At 40.2% G+C, this 17,553-nt stretch overlaps 1 protein-coding gene across 2 annotated transcripts in view; it reads left to right on the plus strand.

The window, feature by feature from the left end:
• Positions 1-17,553, plus strand: part of egfra (epidermal growth factor receptor a (erythroblastic leukemia viral (v-erb-b) oncogene homolog, avian)) — a 71,170-nt gene that overhangs the window by 38,871 nt on the left and 14,746 nt on the right. For both annotated transcript variants that reach the window (XM_056264542.1, XM_056264552.1), the window contains exons 6-19: positions 280-398; positions 1,923-2,064; positions 2,412-2,528; positions 3,474-3,600; positions 4,016-4,089; positions 4,194-4,284; positions 5,180-5,379; positions 6,362-6,494; positions 9,081-9,171; positions 9,394-9,551; positions 9,690-9,731; positions 13,868-14,009; positions 14,367-14,489; positions 17,049-17,147. In XM_056264542.1, the coding sequence (XP_056120517.1) occupies positions 280-398; positions 1,923-2,064; positions 2,412-2,528; positions 3,474-3,600; positions 4,016-4,089; positions 4,194-4,284; positions 5,180-5,379; positions 6,362-6,494; positions 9,081-9,171; positions 9,394-9,551; positions 9,690-9,731; positions 13,868-14,009; positions 14,367-14,489; positions 17,049-17,147 (1,658 nt within the window). The remainder of the gene's footprint in view (positions 1-279; positions 399-1,922; positions 2,065-2,411; positions 2,529-3,473; positions 3,601-4,015; positions 4,090-4,193; positions 4,285-5,179; positions 5,380-6,361; positions 6,495-9,080; positions 9,172-9,393; positions 9,552-9,689; positions 9,732-13,867; positions 14,010-14,366; positions 14,490-17,048; positions 17,148-17,553) is intronic.

Raw genomic sequence — 17,553 nt, forward strand, 5'->3', positions numbered from 1 at the left:
CAATACCTCTGCAAAATGCAGTGAATTGACAGTTTTGGGATTTCTGTAAGGATTTCTGCTTTTTGAGTAGTTTTTTTAAATGCTCCTCTTTAGATTGTTTAGTTGATCCTTGACTAATATTTCACGACTGCCGAAAAACACTACTTGACCCCCGAAGGACTGTTTTGAAAACTCTTCAGACGAATATTGAATTGTTGTTGCTGTGCTCAGCTGTAGCGATGTAGCGAACACTGATAGGTCTGTTAGCATCTCTAAAGTTCCTTCTCTCTCTGAATCTAGTGACTAAGGTGATCTGTGCGGAGCAGTGCTCGGGCAGGTGTAAAGGACTCAACCCTATAGACTGCTGCAATGAACATTGTGCTGCTGGCTGCACTGGACCCAAACCAACCGACTGCCTGGTGAGAAACACACGTGTGCAGATGTGTTCATTCATTTCCCAACCATTCACTTCTTTGCTCATTTATCATTTAGTACATGTATGCTATATTTAGCGTAAATATAGTTAGTGAATTAGGTGTAGACATAATGTTTAGATAATTATGAACTGAACTAGTGTGAATAATGATAGCAGTATGACTCAAGATTTGAGAAATTCACATCCGCTTGAATGTGTTAATAAAAACTAAAATAACAGTTTTTTATTTGAATATATATTCAAATGGGATCAAAGCTGAATTTTCAGCATTATTACTCCAGTCTTCAGTGTCACATGATCCTTCAGAAATCATTATAATATGCTGTTTTGCTGCTCAAGAAACATTTCTTGTTATTATCAATGTTGAAAACAGTTGTGCTGATTAATATTTTTGTAGAAACCACTTGATGAATAGAAATTTTAAAGTAACAGCATTTTTTTTAAAATAGATATATTTGGTATACAGTCCCTTTTCTCATGTACATACTTATTATAGCAATTACTATAACTAGGTCATAACAAGGTACTAACCCTGAACCTACCCCTAAACCTAACCTTAACCCATGTAGTTACCTTATATTACCAGTACTTTCTTGAGCAATTACACTGCAAGTACACTAGGGCTGTGATGATATGCGATATGAAACCGAAATCGCGACACTCAGATCCACGAACCTGTCGCGCTGTGAGAAGGCAGAAATTACTATTAGTATTATTTGAAGTTAACATTATAAAATACATAGACCTACACCACAAAACTAGTTGAGGATAAATTCTTTAATTTTACCTGTAACCGCCGTTTCAAACCGCAAGCGTCAGCGGCGCGCGAGCAGCACGTATTTTTTTCGGCGTGCATGTTAATCAATGAGTACGCTGTCGTTTTGATGGATAAAATAATTTTTTTCACACAAAAAGTGCCCAAAATGCACAGAATAAACATATCTAGTGAGTTTTAACAAGAACTGGAGTAGGAAAACAACAGAAAATGAAGACTCACAAATATTTAGAGAAGAGTTACCTGTAGGTTTTTCAAATGTTATTTAATAAAAATATCTTTTTTTTTCTTCTCAAAATCTCTCTTTTTTTTTTCTCTCCTCTCACGCGCTTTGTATCGAATCGTGGGTCGAAAATCGTCATACGAACTGAATCGTGGGTTTGGTGTATCGTTAACACCCCTAATGTACACACGCACTGTGAAATAAAGTGTAACCAAATATTTTGTAACATTATAAATCTTGTTACTGTCACTTTTGATCAATTTTAAGCATCCTTGCTGAATAAAAGTATTAATTTATTTTGTTAAAAACTTTGAACTATATATGTGTACTATATACAGTATAAGCCTTTGAAAAAATACAAGAAACAAGTTATTTAGCGGCTGGAAACATTTGTTAGAGTGAAACATTCATTACCAATGAAGTGCACAGCTGCAGTAAATGTAACCCCAGGGCAATAAAGATGATTTGGGACTAGTGCGCTCATGGGAAATGCTGTTTGTGTTCTGCAGGCCTGTAAGGACTTCCAGGATGAAGGGACATGTAAGGACGCATGTCCACGGCTCATGCTCTACGACCCCAACACCCACCAGCTCGCTCCCAACCCCGACGGGAAGTACAGCTTTGGGGCAACGTGTATCAAGACATGTCCACGTAAGGCCAGGCTAAAGTCAGAATGAGACACGAATCTTACACTCTGTTTTTTTTTATTTTTCCTTGAACACACGACCAGATTCTAATTATATCTTTCATGCGAATTCAAAGCTGTTAGGTCTGCATTCTGGAGATTAATGTTTTAGGTGTTCAGGGTTAAAATATAAACAACACAATCCAGGTAAAGAGAATCACTCTGGTGTGGATCGTGAGCCTGCAACTCAAACTCTGGTTTCTGAATAACATCTCAGAAAGCAGGATAACCATGACAGAATGATTTGACGCATTAGGATTGTGTTGCTGGTTGGTTGTGGTTAATGACTCTGATGGTTTGATGTTTTTCTCAGATAACTATGTCGTGACAGACCATGGTGCATGTGTGAGAACATGCAGCCCTGGCACCTATGAGGTGGATGAGGGTGGAGTTCGGAAATGTAAGAAGTGTGATGGCCTGTGTCCAAAAGGTACGGCTGAGGCTGCTGGTCAGGATCTGTAACAAGATGTTGTCTTTAAGAGGAAAGATCGTTTGTCTGGTTTTTTTTTTCTCTTTTTTTTCTACTTTGACAAACACATTAGTCTGTATTTTAATATAATTTAAAAACATATAATTAAAACTAAATAAAAGACATAAAAACGATAAACCATTGCAGTGTCTGTGTGTTTACACTATCGTTCAAAGATTTGGGCTTGATAAAAAATAATTTATGAAAGAAGTCTCTTATGCTCAGCAAGGCTGTATTTATTTGATCAAAAATATTATTACAAGGTAAAACTTATTTAATCTGTATATTATTTATTGCAATGATGTCAAAGCTGAATTTTCAGCATCATTTCTCCAGTCTTCAGTATCACAGGATCCTTCAGAAATCCTTCTGATATGATGATTTGATGCTCACGAGTCACGGAACATTTATTATCATTATCATTTTTGAATACAGTTGCACTGCTTAATGTTTTTTTGTGGAAAATGTGCATTTTGTTCAGGATTCTTTGATGAATAGAAAGTTCATGAAAGTTTATGAGAAAAAGCATTTATTTAAAATAGAAATATTTTGTAATATTATAAATGTCTTTACTTTCAATTTTAATACATTTAATATGGCCTTGCTGAATACAATTTTCATACTGGCTCAACATATTTAATTATTTAATTTCTTAAAATAAAATTTTGCAGATCCCAAACCCTTAAAACTTTTGATAATTACATTTTTTGTTTTGTAAAGACATTCATACATACAGTAAGCATAATTGAAGTCCTTCTGATCCAAAGAATTTTAAGATAATTCAAAGCGTATATTCAGTCAAGTTTTTACTGGTAGCATAAGTACTGAAATTGTTTTTGTCTTCAGGGCTAGCTCTTCACCTAAGAAAGGAGTTAATTTTTAATGTGTGTGCTAACAACCCCTTAGTTTGCAATGGGCTTGGAATGGGGCCTTTGACCGATGTCCTGTCAATCAATGCCAGCAACATCGACTCCTTTGAGAACTGCACAAAAATCAACGGAGGTGTTTCAATCCTCACCACAACATTCAAGGGGTGAGAATGATATTTTACACTCTCTGATAGCAAAGAATGGACTGCACAATGCTGAGTGCCATTCTATGTTGTTTAAAGACAATTATCCTTCAAATATTTTTCAAATATCCCCGGTTCTTGGAAACTTGGTACCGGTTCTCGATACCCAACACTACTTATACTCTGAGGACCATCAGACAGTCTACTAATATTCTAATGAGATTTAGTTGACATGTAGTTGCAACGTTTTATTTAGTAGAATGTCTAAAGTGGAAATTGAAATATTGTGACCATATTTTTTTGCCATTTGATTAGATTGTGTGATTGAGGCAAACTCTTTGATATCAATCTTCCTATGGTGTCGTTAGGATTTGACAATCATCTTGTTTTTGATTACCAGAAAGAAAATCATTTTATGATTTTTTTTTTATTGCAGTGACCTGCATACTAAAACTCCAGGACTGGACCCAGTCAAGCTCAACGTGTTCAGAACTGTAAAAGAAATCACTGGTAAGAATGCAGTGGTTTAATACTGGACATTTATGATGGTTAAAATGGTGTATCATGAAGGGGACCTTTAGTGTTCATAAACTTCCTCTTCTCCCAACTCAAAGGCTTCCTGATAATTCAGCAGTGGCCGATAAACATGTCATCCCTCAGCGCCTTTGAAAACCTTGAGGTCATCCGTGGACGGACAAAAAAGCAGTAAGTCAATAAAAAATACAGTAGTTTCAAAAGGGGCTTTCGCACTGGGGCACTGGGTAGTTCTAGAAACTTAGTTGTTGGAACTAGCCACCAGGGTGGTTCCCCGAGAAGTAAAAGTTTCTACTAGGGCCATTTTCCAGGTTGCATACCGGTACGCACCGCCAGTAGGAACTCTGAAGTGAAGTAATCCGCACTTGTTGTGACTTTTATTTTGTCGGCGATGAGAACGCCAGCCTGAGCACACAGCGCACAGAGCACACAGCGTCATTGAGTCATTCTCCATGTTCATTAGTTTACTATCTGTTTAACAGTCATGTCTAATACGTTATTAGATAGAACTGAAAAAAGTAGACCGTATATGAAAACGTATTATAGCGTTTGCCGTGTTGTTGATGTCGCTAGCTGAGTAGAAATACATAATCATGTTTAATTGGACCTCTCAAAGTTGCGTTGGATTTTCTCCTTAGGGTAAAGGTTGAGAGGTCCATATCTCACTGTTTTCCATGTTCGTAAAGTTAGTTTCTGGAGTAAATATGTAGGCTATAAACTGTGTGTACACTTTTTTTTTTAATGGCGGGTGCTGTTGTTTCGCGTGCGTTCAGGCAATCAGCGTAAACTTACGTCACTGGTAGTTCCTTTAGTTCTGGTTTAGACCCTACTCCTAGAACTAAAATCGTTCCCAGTTCCTGCGGTGCGAACACGGGTACTTCCGCCATAGTTTTAGGAACTATTAAAAGGTTCCTCCGGTGCGAAAGCCCTTAAATATGTTGGCATTCTCAGAGAATGTTGACGGATTGCGACAAATTCCAAATTAGCCAGCTGCCCCTAAATGAATCACTTTGTTGAGTCTGTTTTGCATGTACAGAACATCCATCTTTCTCTCCTGCTCCCACAGAGGTACATACAGCTTTGCTGTCACCAAAACTGAAATCACACATTTCGGCCTGCGGTCCCTGAGGGAGATCAGTGATGGTGACGTGAGCATCCATACGAACAAGAATCTCTGCTACACCAGCCCTGAACACTGGAAACGCCTCTTCAAATCTAAAGATCAGATTGTCAAAATGTCAGCAAATGCTGATGCTGCCACCTGTGGTAAATTAATTATCACAATAACACTTGTCAAAGAATTTCAGTTTAGTTCAACCAAAAAAATGACAATTCTGTTGAACGTTTGCTCACCCTTGTGTCACTCCATGCTCCATGAAGCACAAAAAGAGAATTTTTAAAGAATCTTCACACAGTCCTTTTCCAAATGCTGTTCATACTGATCAGTCAAGCTTTGTACAGAAGGAACAAAAATGTGCTTAAAATCAAATCATTAATTATGCTATTGATTAATATTGCCATGAATTTCAAAGACCCAACAATAAATAAATGACATGGAAATAGCTGAATAGAAAATGTTGCAGTCATATTAACCAAACCCTTGTGAAAAAGAAGTGTGCTTAATTCTATTAAATGTGCACTTGTAGTGTACTTCAAACATATATATATATATATATAAATATTAAAAAGTACTTGCAAATTGAGTAGGCTACACTTTCATTACTGGTTCTTCACACTTAAGGACAATTTTAAAACGTGCACTTTGTAATAATGTCAAATTAAGGTACATTTTATATAATTGCACAAACATTAACATCCAATAAAAAACTAAGAATTGTTCATTTTAATAACTTGACATCTAATATGCCCACAGATTAGACATCTGTGATATCAAAGTTATTTGGTTCTTGCATCTCCTGAATAAAGCATATGAAATAAAGGAATGAAGTTGTTTGGACTACTTTTATGGTGATTGTTTGGATTTGTTTGCATGGAAAATAGCTGTGTGAAGATTCTTCAAAATGTCTCCTACATTCAGCAGAAAAAAATAAGAAAACATATGGGTTAGCAAAGAGTAAATAATACCAGAATTCTCTCTTTTGGGTGAGCTATTCCTTCAAATTCAAGCATCCATTTTTAATGGAAAGTTTATTTTTATTTTATTTTTTACAGACCTTTAAGGTTGATTTAAAAAAATGTGCTCGGTATATCTTTGGGTTGATATCTTATCTGAATGTGTGTGTTACAGCGAATCAGAGCAGCACGTGTGATGAGATGTGCACGACTGATGGCTGCTGGGGTCCTGGTCCCACTATGTGCTTCATCTGTAAGCATTACAGCCGTAGAAAACACTGTGTGGCTTCCTGTAACCTACTGGCTGGGTGAGTGAGACTCTTATGCCTTCTCAGTTGATCCATGTTCAAACTTGAAATAACAACTCTACAAGTGGCCAAGTCTCTTAAAGTCCTCCTGTAGTCAATAATTGAATCCCTTCAAACTCATCTTTGATCACCAAAATTAATATTAAAAAAAAATATCTTCATGCCTTAAAATAACTTGAAAGTAACTCTACACCCTTGCCTCATTTAGTATACGCGGTTCTATGAATATGAAAATTAACCCCGCCTCCACTCACTCACACCAGGGCTGCGTTCAGCCCCGACAAAACGTTGCACAACGTTTTTTAAACAGAAATGGTGATGCGTTGAACACACTGTTCTGATGACGCAAGAGTTGATTTATGGATTTAAGAGTTGAACTATGGCAGCTGAGAAGGCCATTCTTTGTGTTCTTTGTGAATAATTTTCGGAGCCCGATGAAGTCAGTATAAATATGTGTTTAATACTACAAAATATGCCCGATGTTACAGTTACTGCACTTGCCGCCCAGAACACAAGAGAACATCCCAATCGAGTGAAGGGATTTGTGGAAACTGAAATGGAATCACATCTTACCTAATTCAGACTAAAACACATCTATTCAGCCTCACATACTAACTTTATTTGTAGTTCATACTGTTTTAATACCCTGTATTTTCTTTCTCATTTTTAGGAAAAGCACTTAATTACCATTGTTTATTTCTATACCAAATGTCATACACTTGCAATGAAGCTAAAAATATAAACAACTACATCATTATGTTGTTGATATCCTATATTTTTACTAGGGCTGTCAAATGATTAATCGTGATTAATCACATCCAAAATAAAAGTTTTTTTTTTACATAATATATGTGGGTGCAATTAATTATTTTGTATATATATAAATACACACACATGCATGTATATTTAAGAAAAAAATATTATTTATATATAAAATATTTATATTTATATATAATATAAATTATATATAAATCTATATACAGTATATACATGAAAATATTTCTTAAATATATACAAACATGTGTGTGTATTTATATATATAAAATAATTGTACACAGTGCACCCACATATATTATGTAAAAAAAACTTTTATTTTGGATGTGATTAATCACGATTAATCATTTGACAGCCCTAATTTTTACAATAAAACTTACGACAAACATGTCTTCTAATATCCTCAGTTGTTGCGTATACCGAGCTGCATCGAGCACATTTGTAAATTTCTTACCCATTGTGCGAGTTCACTTTAATACAGTGTGCTTTATATACATATTGCTGCTGATTGGACTGCAGTTCTGACACACCCACCAAACAAGAGAAAACGCATCTCAAACCCCGTTGCACACCGGTGCACGCCGTTTCCAGGAAACATGACGTTCAACCCGGAAACCGTAGCAAAACGTCGCGCACCGTTTTGAACTTGAACGTGCCCCAGCTCAGAGATCCACTCGTTGACGATCACACGTTGACCTGATTGGTTACAAGCTAGTTTGTGACGTCAGAAAAAAACAGCGATTTCAAACCGCGATTTCCAAAACGTCTTTTTTTTCACTAAAGTTTTAAGGAGAAAATAAGAAAATTGATTGATTGATTGATTGATGGATGGATGGACTGACGTATTGATGGAGTGATTGATTGATGGATGGATGGATGGAGTGATTGATGGATGGATGGATGGATGGATGGATGGATATATGGATTGATGTAGGGAGTGATTGATTGATTGATGGAGGAAGTGATTGATTGATGGATAGATGGATGGATGGATGGATGGATTGATGGAGGGAGTGATTGATTGATGGAGGGAGTGATTGATTGATGGATGGGTGGATGGATGGATTGATAGAGGGAGTGATTGATTGATGGATGGGTGGATGGATGGATTGATGGAGGGAGTGATTGATGGATGGATGATGGATGGATGGATGGATGGATGGATGGATGGATTGATGGCGTGATTGATGGCGTGATTGATTGATGGATGGATGGCTGAAGTGATTGATTGATTGGATGGATGGATGGATGGATGGATTGATGGCGTGATTGATTGATGGATGGATGGATTAATGGAGTGATTGATTGATTGATGGATGGATGGATGGAGTGATTGATGGAGTGATTGATGGATTGATGTAGGGAGTGATTAATTGATTGATGGAGGGAGTGATTGATTGATTGATGGAGGGAGTGATTCATTGATGGGTAGATGGATGGATGGATGGATGGATGGATGGATTGATGGAGGGAGTGATTGATTGATGGATGGGTGGATGGAGGGAGTGATTGATGGATGGATGGATGGACTGACTGATGTATTGGAGTGATTGATTGATGGATGGATGGCTGGAGTGATTGATTGATTGGATGGATGGATGGATGGATGGATGGAGTGATTGATTGATTGATGGATGGATGGATTAGCTTTCTTTTTTTGGTCTATTATTGAGATAAATAGGACAGGAAATGTTGGGAGAGTAAGAGGGGGAATATCTGAAAAACTATTTAGTGTATTTTAACTTTTGGTGTTAAGTGATTATTTGGTTATTTCAATGATTATTTAAACTGAACACATTTTTGTCTATATAGTGAGCCACGTGAATATGAGGTCAACAAAACATGTGTGGATTGTGACCCTGAATGTCTGCTCATGAATGCAACTCTGACCTGCACCGGCCCTGTAAGTATCAAACCAAACCTACAGCACCGCATGTTCTGCTACAGTAGATGCCAGTAAAAAGTGTTTATTCTTATATTTGAAATAGCTGATGGCAGCACACCAGTCTCTCAAACCAAATGTTTTCTGGCCCAGTAGTGTCATGGAGACACATCATTAAATTAACATCACTAGAAGACTATGGAAAAGTTGCTTGTTGCCATCTAATTTCCAACTTTTGTCCAGGGACCCGACAAATGTACAGTCTGTGCTAACTACAAAGATGGGCCGCACTGTGTGCCACGCTGCCCGCAAGGCGTACCGGGAGAGAAAGACATACTCATTTGGAAATATGCTGACGAGATGCGCGTGTGCCAGTCCTGTCATGAGAACTGCACCCAGGGGTGAGAGAGGCTTCATATACAATGCTTTCATTTGAATGTAATGACATGAAACGATCATTTGTGTAATTCAGCCAGGTTCATTAGGGACCGCAACATGTACTAGTTGTGATTTGTTGGATTTTATGTTTTGTATTGCAGATGTACTGGGCCTGATCTAAAAGACTGCAAAGATTTCAAAAGGTGAGATGTAAATCCGTCCTATAATGCTTTGTGATTCTTGGGATATTCCAGAAATGTAATGTATACAACAGCGTTAATCCGGTAACACATTATTTCAATGGTCCACTTTAGACATTCTACTAACTATAAGTAACTTTGCAACTAAATGTCAACTAACTTAAGACTGGCCCACACTAAAAGATTTTTTAAATCTTACCAGATTTTCAAAATGTGAGAGAGAACAAAAAAATCCTAGATTTAACAGCTTTGTTCCTCTAGGACCCTATCATACACCCGTCGCAATGCAGCGGCAGGAGCGACGCAAGTGTTTTTGGCTAGTTTCAGCCCGACGCAGTTATCATTTTCACATCCTGCGACACGTTGTTTAAATAGCAAATCCATTTGTGCCCATGGTCCGCTGGTCTGAAAACGAGGTGTGTTCAGGCGAGTTGCTATTTTGAGGCAACTGCAATATTTTTTTGGTTATTTAAAGAGCGCGTTAGTAATGTGCGCCTATACTGTAGGCGGGTGCACAACGCGCGTACACATTGTCCCGTATATGGTCTGCTCTTTAACCTCACGCACGAGCTGATCCGTTTCCTCTCTGGAGAAGCGTTCAGTTTTTTTGCTTGCAAATTCCGCCATGTAAATAGCGAATCCGCCATGGCCTCGAGCGCAACTGGCTTTTAAAGGGAATGGGAGATGAGACTCTGATTGGTTTATTGCACGTTACGCCCAAAACACACCCATTACTCATTAAGAGAATAGGGACAACCTTTTTAGACCATGCGCCGGGTCGGTAAACTATCAAAAGTGGATTCGGACACAACCTAAGTGCACTTGCGCCCTGCGCTTTAGACCATGTGCTTAGATCGTTAAAATAGTGCCCCTTGTGTGTGGAGTGCCACGATGTGACTAAGACATCATATCACACCCTAACAGATTCCATTCACAAACAACCAGAGTCCCGACTGTGAACACAGGAAATCTGGCAAAAATTCTCGTGACCAAAATTGACTTTAGAGCAGTGTTTCTCAACCTCTCCTGCAGGGACCCCCTGACAGGCCATGTTTCTGTTTTAACCCTGAAATGGCACACCTGATTCAAGTCATTAAAGGCTTAATGAGTAGTTGACTAATTGATTAATTGAACTATTCCTACTCTAATTACTCATTAAGCCTTTAATTACTTGAATCAGGTGTGCCATTTCAGAGTTAAAACAAAAACATGGCCTGTCAGGGGGTCCCTGCAGGAGAGGTTGAGAAACACTGCTTTAGAGGAAGCAAACATGGCAGATGATGGGCAAGAAGAAATGGCGATAATAGTGTCTGGACTGTTTTTTATAGAAAATTCGCGGAAAAAAAGAAAAAGGTTTGGATGAAGTCATGGAGATGGCGTTAACATGGACTTTAAATGTTACAGCGCGAGCTGGAGGTGAGATCGCTTTCTGATTGGGTATCGGTTCGTTTCACGTGACAATTCGCCTTATTCACCTGGCGGCCATTTTGAAAACGCGAACGCCGTTGAGGGGTACACAAACCCGGAAGTTTGACTCCGACGCAGCAGCGCCAGCAATGGAAACTCCAGTGTGGACCACCAATCTTTCCTGTCTGCCCAAATTAACGATGCAAAATGTGAAGCATTGAGCCAGTACTGACTGCAACATCCTGGCTGTGTTAATTAAGGGATACAGTAACTGGATCGAAGGTTTTATCCACGACATTGAAGGTATGAATGGACGCCGATTTACCTCAGTTTCTGCTAGCTTGTAGCAGCTAGGGGTAGTAAGCTGTGATATGGAGTTGTTGACTGTGTACTATGTTAGATTTTATTTAACACTTCACATGTCTTTAATCGACAGTTAATAGGAGCCCATCACACATATTTGTGAGGGCTAGGTCTTGATTGGTGGTCCACACTGGAGTTTTGTTTTCAAAATGGCCGCCAGGTGAATAAGGCGAATCTACCGAGTGCGTGCGCGTTTGTTTGTTTCTGATCGTTAATGTTCAACACGTTTACGATTTGAGATTGGTGTAGCTCCGGCGTTCTTCAGAGGAGATTCAGTCACCCTTAACACATCTCACACCACAGGAAAATCTGATAAGATAATCTGTATCACCGTCAAGATTATCGGGACTTTACCTAGGATTGTCGGAAAGGGAGAATTGGGCCCAAAATCACTCCAAATATCTTGCTGTGTGTAGCCAGCTTTAGTTGACATGTATAGTTGCAAAGTTACTTAAAGTTTGTAGAGTAGACTGCTTTATATCTGCCCCAACAGACATTCAACTTACTATAAGTAACTTTGCAACTACTTATCAACTAAAGCCTGGTTCACACGGGACGATTTTAAAATTGTCGGACGATTTTCCAAACCTGAGAGACCCCACACACGGCGATTAAAAAATCACGGGTCTAACAGTTTTGTTCGTACAGTGTGTGGTGCGCTGCCACACGGCAAAATCAACACATCACATACGAACCGATTTGACTCCCGAGCATTCCCAGGTCAGACTAGCCTGGGAAAACCCAGACAACTTCCGGCAAATTTAGATTTGCTCTGAAAGTTAGTCTGGCAAAGACCTCATTCAAGCCCATTTCCAATCCGTCGAAATCGAGGCACCAATCAGAATCATTGGGGCGGGCTTTACACGATGCCGACAGCGCTGGGATTTTGAAGCTGATTTTGTAGCCTACATTACAAAGATGGATGCCGCCGTCGAACATCACTCGTTCGAATCAGCTATCGCGTCTGTTTTAAGCGATTTGAACGTTTCCTTTTTGTTAAAAACCGAGCAAAGAACAACACTCGGAGATGTTTCTCTGCCGCTCTGCATACGTCATCTCCTTCATCGCTCTGATTGGGTTTAGGTCTATCCGCGACGTCCGTAGGTGACGCCCCTCTGGAAATGAATTGTCTATGACGCTTTGCCAGACCATAACTCAGTTACAACTGAGAATGGTCTGGTTTTAACCAGGCTAAGGTCAGACGGAATATCTTGCAAAATCCCTCGAGATAAACAATCATGGCGGACGAAGAGGATGCAGTGGCGATAGTTTGTAGTTTGTTTTTATCCGAAAAAAAAACGTTATCAAAAGAAAAGGCGATGGTCAAAGAATCTCTGACGTCCACCGGACTTTCTGGTGCGCCATGCCGCTTGCTGTTTTGATTTTGTTTCCCGGTGCTTCCTCTGCGCCTCGTCACCTCGATTTCTGATTGGCTACACGCCACAGTCTGCGTGCTCGTTTGTCCCCGGGGGACACCACACACGAGGAGAAATCGGGCCAAAAAAATCCAACATGTTGGATATCCTTGATTTGAGATCTGAGCGGTCCCGAGCAGACGAGAGCAGTCTTAACACACCACACATGGCAGGAATATCTGATCAGATTATTTTACGATAATCGGAGCATCCTTAAGATTGTCGGAAGGGGTAAATCGGGGCTAAAATCGGCCTAATCATCCTGCCGTGTGAACCAGGCATAACACTCATTAATTTGCAACTACATGTCAACCACCAGTTAATAACGCATTAGTAATATCTGCAAACACTTTATTTTAATAGTCCACGTTAGACATTCTACTGACTATACGTAACTTTTCAACTACGTGTCAACTTTTTCTACTAACCCGAACCCTCTGTTGACCGTAAACAGTCTATTACGGTCTATTAATACGCTGATGAGGTTAGTTGCAAAGTTAATAGTCAGTAGAATGTCTTAAGTGCACCATCGAAATAGTTTGTTGAAAAATAATGAGGCTGTGAATTAGAACATATTTTTAGAAAATGATACAGAAAAAAAGGGATTCTGCGTTAATTACATTTAAAAAATGTTACATATTAAACTGAAAAAAATTTTTACGCCAAGGGTCTAACTTATCATTCATTATTTCAAATAAAAACTGTTTTCACACATTTTCATACATTTTATCCAATGACAAAAATATATATATTTTAAACTCAAAACTGCTCAAATGGAATAAATCTCACAAATGCTGATGTTCTAAAGAAAGTTCATCATTAATAAGAGCACAACCACTCAATAAATGTGTTAAGATTCAGTATCTTTGGCCAGGAGAGAAATTATCGGTGAGGGGACCATCTTCAACTACATGCAAAAGGTTTGTTACTCAATCATGTTCCTTTGGTCTGTAGCTCGGGTTTGCCCATGATTGCCGCTGGTGTGGTTGGAGGTCTGCTGGCGTTTGTAATCCTGGCTCTAGGAGTGGCTGTTCTTTTCCGCAGACGCCACATCAGAAGGAAGAGAACCCTGCGACGACTCCTGCAAGAAAGAGAGGTCAGACCGCAAGACAACCAGGATATAAATATTCTGAATATCTACTGTTGAACATCCAAACACTCACAGAAAGAAGAGAGTTGGCAGAGTTTGATGTCTGCGGGAAAGAGCTGAATGATTTATAGCTTCGGAATAGAGTCAGATATAGTAACTTCAGACAAGCTGAAAGAATGTGAGATCAATGCAATATTGCAGCTGTAATGTCAACAGTCTAGTACGAAAGCTGATGGAAATCAGTCATTGAGGCAATAGTGTTCATGCGTACAGGCAGATCCGTGTCATCCCGTGCTCTTTGGAGGACAGGATGTGTGTTTGAGTGTGGAGGGGAGGTTTCCTGACTCTGTTTGTCTCTTACAGCTAGTGGAGCCTCTGACCCCCAGCGGCGAAGCCCCCAACCAGGCCTTGCTGCGAATCCTCAAAGAGACGGAGTTCAAGAAGATCAAAGTGCTTGGGTCCGGAGCTTTCGGCACTGTGTACAAGGTGACTGACCTCTCTTTAGGGTTGCGTATGTGTATGTAAACACTTTTTTGCGTTTCCTCTTCTGATGCCTTGTCAATTTTCTGTACAAAATAAGCGCAATAGACCTTAATCGGGGTAGCGCCTTATTTAATTTTTGACTGGAATGAAAACAAGGCTGTGAGTGATTGAAGTACAATGTTCAATGTATAGCACTGTTGTTTAAAGGAACACTCCGACTTTTTGGGACTTTAGCCTATTCACCTTATCCCCCAGAGTTAGATAAGTCCATACATACCTTTTTCATCTCCGTGCGTGCTATAAGTCTGTTTGACGCACCCACCGCTAGCCTAGCTTAGCACAAAGACTGGATGTAAATGGTTGCAGCTAGCATACTAATCCAAATAAGTGACAAAATAACGCAAACATGTTTCTATTTACATGTTGTGATTTGTATAGTCACAGAGTGTACAAAAAAAAAGTCACATGAGACACAGACATATTTTAACCGTATAAATACTGGGAACTATATTCTCTGAAGGCGACTATATTCTCTGAAGGCGAAGCACTGCTACTTGGGCGGAGTGATAACCGCAGCACCTGAGACGCGCCGTGGTGAGGAGCAGAGAGCGCGTCTCAGGTGCTGCGGTTATCACTCCGCCCAAGTAGCAGTGCTTCGCCTTCAGAGTATATAGTTCCCAGTATTTATACGGTTAAAATATGTCTGTGTCTCATGTGACTTCGTTTTTTGTACACTCTGTGACTATACAAATCACAACATGTAAATAGGAAAATGTTTGCGCTATTTTGTCACTTATTTGGATTAGTATGCTAGCTGCAACCATTTACATCCAGTCTTTGTGCTAAGCTAGGCTAGCCGTGGGTGCGTCAGATAGAGTTACAGCACGCACGGAGATGAAAAAGGTATGTATGGACTTATCTAACTCTGGGGGATAAGGTGAATAGGCTAAAGTCCCAAAAAGTCGGAGTGTTCCTTTAACAACATAGCGATTGTTCAGCTGATAAAACGTCTTTTCGAAAAAAGTTGTGAAAATTACATAATCTAGGACTTTTATACAGTGCTTGCCATTGCTTCCCTCACAGTCTCGTTTCCATGTGTTAAATTCAATATGGTGTCTAACCTGACTAAAGCCGGGTCCATGATTGCACGATCCGTTTGACTTAGGGTGTCGTGGTGGTGATTCGTAAACGACAATTCTTGCGTTGGGATCAACCTTCCGGTCTCTCTTGATTCCAACACGGAAGTGACTCAAACTGCAATTCATCGACTGGCCGCTAGAGACGGGCTCCAAAAGACAGTCAATCCCATAACCCCCCAACCCCCCATAAAATCAATAGCACCTCAATGCAGTACATGAGATCCACGGGGAGGAGTCTGATCAAGATCCAAGGGGTGGAGATGGGTAGGATTAGGGGTGGGTTTAGGGATCAGGGGGCGGAGATAGGTAGCTTTAGGGGTGGGTTTAGGGATCAGGGGGCGGAGATGGGTAGGTTTAGGGGTGGGTTTAGGGATCAGGGGGCGGAGATGGGTAGGTTTAGGGGTGGATTTAGGGATCAGGGGGCGGAGATGGGTAGGTTTAGGGGTGGGTTTAGGGATCAGGGGGCGGAGATGGGTAGGTTTAGGGGTGGGGTTAGGGATCAGGGGGTGGAGATGGGTAGGTTTAGGGGTGGGGTTAGGGATCAGGGGGTGGAGATGGGTAGGTTTAGGGGTGGGTTTAGGGATCAGGGGGCGGAGATGGGTAGGTTTAGGGGTGGGTTTAGGGATCAGGGGGCGGAGATGGGTAGGTTTAGGGGTGGGTTTAGGGATCAGGGGGCGGAGATGGGTAGGTTTAGGGGTGGGTTTAGGGATCAGGGGGTGGAGATGGGTAGATTTAGGGGTGGGTTTAGGGATCAGGGGGCGGAGATGGGTAGGTTTAGGGGTGGGTTTAGGGATCAGGGGGCGGAGATGGGTAGGTTTAGGTATATGTAAGTTGGGAGGAGTTGGATCTGGATCCGACTCCTCCCCGTGGATTTCATGTACTGCATTGAGAACCATCTCCATAAAATCCCAAAATGTACAGCAGAAAAAATATTTGCGGGAATTTTTTTAGAACTCATCTGTTTAAATTACATTAAGCCTTAAAGTTGTGCATAATTAAGGGCGTGGCCACTTGAGTGACAGGTGGATTGTCGCTGATGTCACTACAAGCCGTTCGTCTGCTGTCTGTTAGCCGTCACGTCACCTCAGACAATCCCGCCTCTTTGCCCATTTTCGTATATCCGGGAGTGTCGGTTGTTCCGCCTTCTCGATGACATCACGCTTGTTGTTAAAGATGCGATGTGATTCTGACTTTCTTGTCCATGACAACAATTTAGGAGTGAAAAATCGCATAACCTGACACAGTGACTATCGTAGAAGACAAAAATATTATGTAGTCTGAAACCGGCATAAGTTCTATTTGTTGTTGATTTGTAGACATAAACATTATAACTTTATCTCAGGATGATTTCAGCTTTGAAAACTTGCTTACAAAACACTGTGTGTTACTCATGAAATATTAAGACCAATATACGTTGCTGCAGGGTTTGTGGGTTCCAGAGGGAGAGAATGTGAAGATCCCCGTCGCCATTAAGGTCTTACGAGAAGCCACGTCTCCCAAAGCAAACAAGGAGATCTTGGACGTGAGTATTAGAGTGTGAATTGAGGTGTTTATGTCATATCTGTTTTTTTCACTGTGACTCATTGTCTGTCAATACTGCATAGATAATTAAAGCCAAATATCTAAATGTCAGCATGAAACGGAAGATGCGATAGTCTTCTCTTTCCTATCCGAGTAAAACGGCTTCTCGAATAAGAAAACATTTAGGGCTGTACTTGATTTTGTCTATTGGGAATTGATTGGATGGTCGTGGTTTGCTATTGGTCAATCTCATGTGATTGACAGGTTGCCCCGCCCTCACGCCAGTTAACACATCATCAATGAAGAGAAGAGATGAGCTGCAAGAGGGAGGGGAAAAAGTTATTTTGATTCAAGATTACGAGAGAACACGACTTAAAAACAAAGAATGATGTGCACACCCTAGTAAA

This window comes from Rhinichthys klamathensis, unplaced genomic scaffold (genome assembly GCF_029890125.1).
Source record: "Rhinichthys klamathensis goyatoka isolate OS25496 unplaced genomic scaffold, OSU_Roscu_1.1 h1tg000011l_1, whole genome shotgun sequence".
NCBI lineage: Eukaryota > Metazoa > Chordata > Actinopteri > Cypriniformes > Leuciscidae > Rhinichthys > Rhinichthys klamathensis.